This window comes from Rhinoderma darwinii, chromosome 12, assembly GCF_050947455.1.
Source record: "Rhinoderma darwinii isolate aRhiDar2 chromosome 12, aRhiDar2.hap1, whole genome shotgun sequence".
Classification (NCBI taxonomy): Eukaryota; Metazoa; Chordata; class Amphibia; order Anura; family Rhinodermatidae; genus Rhinoderma; species Rhinoderma darwinii.
The window spans coordinates 64803136-64811793 of NC_134698.1; the positions used below are offsets into that span (position 1 = coordinate 64803136).

At 42.9% G+C, this 8658-nt stretch overlaps 1 protein-coding gene and 1 long non-coding RNA gene across 2 annotated transcripts in view; one reads left to right on the forward strand and one right to left on the reverse strand.

Moving 5' to 3' along the window:
* Positions 1-1445, reverse strand: part of LOC142664329 (uncharacterized) — a 60976-nt gene extending 59531 nt beyond the window's left edge. The window contains exon 1 of the long non-coding RNA XR_012851270.1: positions 1393-1445. This is a non-coding gene — a long non-coding RNA (uncharacterized LOC142664329). The remainder of the gene's footprint in view (positions 1-1392) is intronic.
* Positions 1446-1492: 47 nt separating this feature from the next.
* On the forward strand, positions 1493-8202 carry DACT1 (dishevelled binding antagonist of beta catenin 1). The gene is made up of 4 exons (XM_075843521.1): positions 1493-1999; positions 4249-4381; positions 4771-4926; positions 5607-8202. The coding sequence occupies exons 1-4, from the start codon at positions 1709-1711 to the stop codon at positions 7490-7492; spliced, it is 2466 nt and encodes an 821-aa protein (XP_075699636.1). The 5' UTR covers positions 1493-1708; the 3' UTR covers positions 7493-8202.
* Positions 8203-8658: the final 456 nt, after the last annotated feature.

Genomic DNA, 8658 nt, shown 5'->3' on the forward strand with positions numbered 1-8658 from the left:
AAGGGTATGTGCACACACACTAATTACGTCCGTAATTGACGGACGTATTTCAGCCGCAAGTACCGGACCGAACACAGTGCAGGGAGCCGGGCTCCTAGCATCATACTTATGTACGATGCTAGGAGTCCCTGCCTCGCTGCAGGACAACTGTCCCGTACTGTAATCATGTTTTCAGTACGGGACAGTAGTTCCACGGAGAGGCAGGGACTCCTAGCATCGTACATAAGTATGATGCTAGGAGCCCGGCTCCCTGCACTTGGTAGTGTCCACTACTTACGGCCGAAATACGTCCGTCAATTACGGACGTAATTAGTGTGTGTGCACATACCCTAAGGGTATGTTCACACGGCGGGGGTCCGTAACGGCTGAAATTACGGGGATGTTTCAGCCTGAAAACATCCCCGTAATTTCAGCCGTAACGGCATGTGCAGGCGCTTGAACGCCGCGTCAATTACGGCCGTAATTAGCGCTGCTATTCATTGGAGTCAATGAATAACGGCTCCAATTACGGCTAAAGAAGTGACAGGTCACTTCGTTGACGCGGGCGTCTATTTACGCGCCGTCATTTGACAGCGGCGTGTAAATTACGCCTCGTGTGAACAGAGAAACGTCTGTCCATTGCTTTCAATGGGCAGATGTTTGTCAGCGCTATTGAGGCGCTATTTTCAGACGTAATTCGGGGCAAAAACGCCCGAATTACGTCCGTGAATAGGCCGTGTGAACATACCCTAAGGGTATGTTCACACGGCCTATTTACGGACGTAAATCGGGCGTTATTGCCCCGAAAAACGCCCGAATTACGTCCGTGAATAGGCCGTGTGAACATACCCTAAGGGTATGTTCACACGGCCTATTTACGGACGTAAATCGGGCGTTATTGCCCCGAATTACGCCCGAAAATAGCGCCTCAATAGCGCTGACAAACATCTGCCCATTGAAAGCAATGGGCAGACGTTTGTCTGTTCACACGAGGCGTATATTTACGCGCCGCTGTCAAATGACGGCGCATAAATAGACGCCCGCGTAGAAGAAGTGACCTGTCACTTCTTTGGCCGTAATTGGAGCCGCTATTCATTGACTCCAATGAATAGCAGCGCTAATTACGGCCGTAATTGACGCGGCATTCAAGCGCCTGCACATGCCGGTACGGCTGAAATTACGGGGATGTTTTCAGGCTGAAACATCCCCGTAATTTCAGCCGTTACGGACCCCCGCCGTGTGAACATACCCTAACTGTGATATTACAGAATAATTATACTTGATGATCAGTTACACTTGCGTCATATAAAATATTGGACCCTGGCACTGATGATTAGGACACACTCTTGATGAGCATGCCATTTAGCAGAAGCCATTTCTATACATTTGTAGAGCAATGAATGGAGTTGTCACCTCTCCTGTGTACCTCAGCCTGGCCAGAGTTGTAGGGGGAGGGGCGGGTGACGTCACGGCGCTGTTACTTAGCCTGGCTGGGGCTGAGCGCTGCTCTGCACAAGGACGGAGTTACTCGGGAAGTCTGGAGGAGGTGAGAGCCCTGTAGGGCTGTCACAGGCAGCTCCTGGAGGAGACGGTCATTACACATCGCGGCTGCTTAGGAGGAGGGTGCAATATGCTGCAGACAAGACCTTGATCGCTGGGAGGTTGCACGTTGCGCGCAGGATTTGTGGCAGCTGTGGATGTAGCGGGGAATTGGCGCTGGGCTCCCAGGATGAAGCCGATAGTAGCCGCCTCTGATCTGCCCAAGGGGAGCTCCCCACGGCGCAAAGAGAAGTGTGAGGCTGAGTCTGAGCGCCAGAGGACCCGGGAGCGCCTGGAAGCCACCCTGGCAGGACTGGGCGAGCTGGCATACCTGCGGCTCCGGCAGGAGACCCTGGTGAAGGCTGCGCTGAGCCCCGCAGCGGGGACCGCAGGAGATGCCCCTGTTATTAAAGGGGACAGTCCCAGGAGTCTGGAGGAAAGGTTCTTGGAGGAGAATATTCTGCTGCTAAAGAAGCAATTGGTATGTTACAGAGCAGTCTGCAGCTGAAGAAGGGAAAATACACCGTGTGGGGGTCTCTATGCCATAGAAGAGGGGGGATGGTGCCATACTGGGGTTTTACAGGGGGGCTACACACTGTATTAGGGTCTCTGTTATAAGAGGTGCATACAATACTGGGGTCTTACAGGAGAGGTATACACCGTATTATAATCAGTATGCCAAAAAAAGGGGGTATACTATACTGGGGTCTTACAGAGGAGTATACACTGCATTCAATTCTCTGCTATAAAAGAGGGGGATACTATACTGGGGTCTTACAAAGGGGTATACACTGCATTAAATTCTCTGCTATAAAAGAGGGGGATACTATACTGGGGGCTTACAGGAAGGGGTCATATACTGAATGAGGATCTCTATGTAATAAGAGTAGGGGGATACAATACTGGGGTCTTGAAGGAGTGGTGTATACACTGTATTAGATTCTCTATTCTATAAAAACGGGGTTATACTATACTGGGGTCTTCCAGAAGGGATATACACTGTATTAGGCTCTCCATGCTATACAAGATAAGAGTATAATATACTGGGGTCTTACAGAAGGGGTTAGATACTATACTGGGGTATGTAACTGTTACAGAGCACTGAATGCACTAGGGTAGGGGTCTGTATGTATATTATTAGGGGGGGGGGGGGTAGATTTGATCGGTGAGAGATATAGATCTATCTCTCTCACTCCTGTGTAGCTACACCAGAGACAATGACACTCCTGCATTGATCAAATATAGGAAATACTTGAGTGTAGCATATTCTAATTGAGTGTAAATATTTGAGTATAGGGGTCTGCAGGCTGTAAATAGACAGAGGTGTGTGTGTGTGTGTGTGTGTATATATATATATATATATATATATATATATATATCTGATGCATAGAATATGTCAAGGTCTGAATTTAATTAATGGGAATTGTATAATATTCCTAATCATATCATGAACTGATTGCAACAATTTAATTGCATCCCCCACCGTTTGACTAAGGATTAAAGCCAGGTGAGGAAGTGGTGGGTGTTTGTCATATTCTAGTATAGCATGGGCGATCGGTGGGGGGAGGGGTGGGTTGTTGAGGATTTACTGTAGTGCTATATTCATTCTTGGGGGTAGTGGTTGGTGCATTATGAAGTTCTGATATTCATTGCTGAACAATGAGCTTTATAATGTGAAGCCCTGACTGCTTTCTCAATGACCCTCTGTCCCTACATGATCCTTTCAGTTGTTCCCCATGTAATCCTGAGGCTAGCACTGACGCCCAGCAGTCCTGCACAGCAAGCTGCTAAAGCCAGGCAGGCTGTAATATGACCATTCGGAGGATTTGTGACTCTCGTATAAATATGGAAGATTAATTTTCCTAATAAGTCTTCTAGCACATGTTGTGGAAATAGTATATTGGCGCAGTCGGAATTGTCTTGGGATAACGGACTTGAGGCTTTAGGTAAAAAGGCAGACCTTATTTGGGAAAAAGAAGCAGAGGACGCAGTGAGGCCACCAGGGGGCGCTCACAGGTGTAGTATATCTGCGGCTCTTTTCTATACAATAAAGCCCCTTTGCATGTGTGCCCTAGGCACTTCTCTCAGTAGGGTCTTGTGTCCGCTGAAAGGACGGCAAATATAATACAATAAACTACTTTAGCGTCTAGAATTAAATAATTTGTCACTTGCACCAATCTATCTTGTCCCTTATATTCTTTTATACTATGTCATTTGTTTTGGTCACTCTGACTTAAAATGACTAGTAGTGATGACTGACGTGTGATTAGAAAGCCTAAGTGACTCTGAATATGTATGAAAAATGATGAGGAACTTGGCCGTCCTCCCCAAAGATTCCATAGGTGCTGCATTATGGCACCGTACAGCTCTGAGGTCGTGTGCATGAGCCCTAAATCCTAGGATTAAATGTTTTGATAAAATATTACCGATGCTAAAACAATGCGGTACTTCTGTGGTTGATGACTGTACAAACTACCGTAGACAATCGGGCTGGCGCTATGATTTGGAAGACATTTTAACCCCCTTAGATGTGGTATCTGGTTCTTATCAGACTCCAAATGTCAAACCGTTCTGTATCTGTGTGAGGGGTTTGGCTATTTTACTTGTGGTACAACGCTGCACTCTTTCCTTTATTTTGGTTGTATGTGGTGTTTTTTTTTTTTTTTTTTTTTATATATATATCTGATATGTTGTTTTTATTTAAATATTGTATTTTTATACTTTCCACAGAACTGCTTGAGAAAGAGGGATGCCGGCCTATTAACCCAACTTCATGAACTTGACAAACAGATAAATGACTTAAAAATTGACGTGGAAAAGACAACTGAAGAGCATTTAGAAACTGACAGCCGTCCTAGTTCAGGTAAGTGAAAGAATGTTTACTGGCCCTGGTTGAAGTTATTACTGAGAACACTTGGTAACAATAGCGAAGAACTTATTTTTTTATTTTTTTATTTTTTTTTTAATTTGCGTGGAAGATTAAAATTGCTAACTAGATTTTCATTTTATTTTTGGACCTTCTGGGTTGTCATCGTATAATGTAGGACAATAGTTGTGACTCAAATTGTGAAAACTATTGTAAATTATAAAATATAAAAAAAAACTATCCACAGTTGGTAATATGGCATCGCTGGAATGGATAACCATTTAATTTTTTTTTAATCATTTAATATTTCTGAAGTCCGTAGTAATTCTGTTGTACATCTGCAATGAATTTTCCCTGAGAATGTCTTCATTTTTTTTTATTTTTAGGATTTTATGAGTTGAGTGATGGGACATCAGGATCTCTTTCCAATTCCTCAAACTCTGTCTTCAGTGAGTGTTTATCCAGCTGTCAGTCTAGCACCTGCTTTTGCAGCCCCCTGGAAGCATCATTAAACATCCCAGATGGTCAACCAAGATCAGCAGGTAAGGTTTTCTGGTGGAGTCTCCTACTTCCCTGCCCCCATTTACAGATTTTGGTTGTGTTAGTCAGTTTAGAAGACCCTTGTGGTGTTTTTCAGCCACACTTGCACTTGTGTCAATTTAGTGAACTTTCTTGCCTTCGTCTTTGTAATGGTCAACCCTTCCAATACAGTCTTATTTATTTTTAAGAAGCTAAATTAGAAATGCATGGCTGCCTTCTTCTAAAAACAGCGCCAGGCCTGTACAAGAGTCGTCAAGTATTGCAACTTACCGCTATTAAAATAAATCCGACTAGGCTGCAATACCACATACAACCTGTGGAAAGGTGTGGTGCTGTTTTGGGAAGAAAGCAGCCATGTTTTTCTACTAATGGACAACCCCTTTTTAAGCATGACTAGTACTTGGAGATCTACCATGGGTGGTAATTGGAAAAATCTGGTTAAATATAAACCAATATATGCAACAAAAACTTAGAGACCTAGTGGGAACATTGTTCTGCAGTCTGCCTGGCCTGTGGTACAGCTCTTAAGTCTTGTAGACTTAGCTGAGAGGGGCCTTTAGTGTCACACCATACCTCCCTGACCTTAATTTCTGTAGAATTAATTTAGAATGCTTTATATTACTTGATGTAATAAATCTAGTGTTGGTAATGTATTTTTTTTTTTCTTCAACCTCCATTTCAGATGACTTCTTTGAATGGTTGGACTACAGCGAAGGCCAGTGTGAAAGTACAGGCACGGTGCGCCGCTCCTTTTCGGCACCCCATTCAAATACCACTGAAGTTGTTGCTGATGTACACCCAAAGTACCAGTGTGATCTCGTCTCCAAAAATGGCAATGATATATACAGATATCCAAGCCCTCTGCATGCTGTGGCAGTGCAGAGTCCCATGTTTTTACTATCTATGATGGGTAATGTAAAAGCGGAGGAGGAGGTTGAAATGGGTGAAAATGTGACTGACTGTTTAGTGCTGGAACTGGATTCCCTAAAACATGAAGACTCTCTTCAGCAACAGAGTAGTTTCTGCCCCGTACCTCTTCCTTCTAGTAAAAAATTGGATGGTTACATTTTAGGCATAATTCAGAAAAAATCACATCCTGTACGGACTAACAAACCCAGAACGAGTGTAAATGTAGACCCAGGAAAAGGTATTTTACGACATGGGAGTATGTGTGTCAAACAGACTGGTGGCATCTCTCATAACAGCACCACTAACCTGAAGAATCCTAAACAGCCATGTTTACATTCCTCTGGAATAACCTCTGTGGACAATAGCACTTACCCTTCTCTTAAACAGTGCTCGAAGGAATCTCAAAGTGAACAGCTGGAAAGTAAAAAGATGCCTTCAATCCAGAGTTTCCAGCCAAGTAATAATGAACTACAAAGCCAAACTATTTTACGGAACTCTGTGAAGCCTGTCTGTCAAAATCTTGGAAGGGGCCCTGTGGTTGGAACATCAAATATTCCAAAGGAAATGCATGGAAACCCCTGTCCTACCAGTAATGTTTTCCCCAAGATTTCCAATCCACTTTTCAACGGATCTCCCAAGGAACCACTCATTATTGTCCCTCTTCCTCAGGAGGTTAAAATTGTGCCACCACCAAAAAGGATTTCACCCAAAAATACAATAAACTCTTATCATGGATCATCTCATGATGAGAGACCTCCATTAGACTTCAAGAGTGAAGGATCCTCCTCTCAGAGCTTAGATGAAGGGCTGTTGGTCAATGCACATTATATTCCCGCGCAACAACAAGGTGTTAAACTCCATAAAAGTACCAAAAATGTAAAGATTGTCAAGAGCTCAACATTAAAACACAAGTCAAGTATGCAGAATGTTATGGACAATGGCTCTCAGACGTTGAAGGAAAAGGGTAAGGTTGTAATAAAGAAATGTAGGTTTCCAGATGACCTGGACGCAAATAAAAAAGTAAGGAAGGTTTTGCCAAGAGGTAAAAAAGTTGTCAATTCGCAAGTAGAGACTGGTATTGTTGGTAAAAATCCAGGGGGTAGTAAGTCTGGCAGCAAACCTCATGGACATGCAAAAGATGTGGTTTTGGCTAAGCCTAGACATAAAAGAGGAGACTATCGTAGGTGGAAGTCCTCAGCTGAAATATCGTACGAAGAAGCTTTACGGAGAGCAAGACGGCGAAACCAGAGGGAGATGCTTGGAGTTTATAGTCAAGTGCCTCTTCCATATGCCAGCCCGTATACTTACATACCTAGTGACTCTGAGTATTCTGCAGAATGTGAGTCTCTGTTTCATTCCACTGTTGTAGACACCAGTGAAGATGAGAAGAGCAACTACACTACGAACTGTTTTGGGGACAGCGAGTCCAGTTTAAGTGAGGTTGAATTTGTTGGAGAAAGTACAACGTCAAGTGATACGGATGAGAGCGGAGGACTTATTTGGTCTCAATTTGTCCATACCCTTCCCATGCAAGCAGCCACCGCTGTTGACCTTCAAACCACAGCCAAGGCCTTTGTCAAAATCAAAGCCTCACACAATCTAAAGAAGAAAATTCTTCGCTTTCGATCTGGGTCTCTAAAGTTGATGACGACCGTTTGAAGCATCAAATGTTTTCCGACTGTTCTTGACCCCTTTGTTTTTACTCTGTAAATAAATTTGTATCATTTGTGCGAATATTTAAAAGGTTTACAGTAACTTATGTTGACTTGTGAAATCTGTTCTACTTCCGAAACTCTGAATCAATTAGTTGTCCGATGCAGACACTGGGAACTTCTCCAGAACCCAATCTTAAGAGGTCCATCAAGGTGGTTGCTTAAGATCCACCCTTCAGTTTGGAACATTAGAACAGTTTAGGACATTCTTAACATTCCCTCTGAAGTTGCACCTTTTTATATTTGTCAGAAGAAATTTGCATTTTTCCAACTATACTCTTTTTAGCTGAAGGATTTTGAATCCAGTGATGCATTTAGAATTTGCCAGGCTCACCGAGTGGGAGGGACATCTCAGACGCTCTTCCAGTATATTGGCTGGGTCCCTTCCGTTAAATATTTGCATGCATTATGCATGGAAAGTATTGGTTCCCATATGCCTTTTATTATGGGATTTATGTATACTATAATCATGTATTTTATATATTTTGTAAATTTTATATAACAAATTTTACATGGTAATAAACTGTCTGCTTTAATGCTGTCTAAAATTATTAAATTGGAAAGGAACACGCTCATCTCGTCTTGTGTTTGAGCCTTGTTAAATCTGATCTCTATCTCCAAGAAGACCAATATCCTGTCAGCCGTCTCCTTTTTGTCCATTTAAATGCAAAATACAAGGAGCCCTTAAGGTGGATCAGTCATAAACATGCTTCTTTTTCAGGAAATGCCTCGTGTCTCGGACGCTACGAGTTTCTAGTGAAGTAGTAGGTGGCATTCTTATGATTATTAGCTTGGCCAATACAATGGTGTTTTTTCAAAGGTTGTTTGTGATGGGTCCACCTTCCACTATGCTAGTACTTGACTATCAAAATTGTGCATGCATGTTGGGACGTAATACAGTTTCAGCGTATTCCCATCATGCTTGGTAGTCTGTTTGTAAACTGCTGAGAATTATTTCATGATTAGGTGGTAGAAATTGACGTGTGTACAGCTTTAAGAGTTTTCATATGGGCTTGATCAAGAGACCTTTTTATATTAAAAATGTATAACTATACCTTTGCAAATGAACGATCGCCTAAAGGTGCCCATACACAAGCTAGTTGTCTGACAACC

Coding starts and splice junctions, on each gene's coding strand:
- DACT1 (XM_075843521.1), top strand. CDS start 1,709: ATGAAGCCGATAGTAGCCGCCTCTGATCTGCCCAAGGGGAGCTCCCCA. Junction 2,000..4,248: donor TGCTGCTAAAGAAGCAATTG/GTATGTTACAGA, acceptor TACTTTCCACAG/AACTGCTTGAGAAAGAGGGA. Junction 4,927..5,606: donor TGGTCAACCAAGATCAGCAG/GTAAGGTTTTCT, acceptor CCTCCATTTCAG/ATGACTTCTTTGAATGGTTG.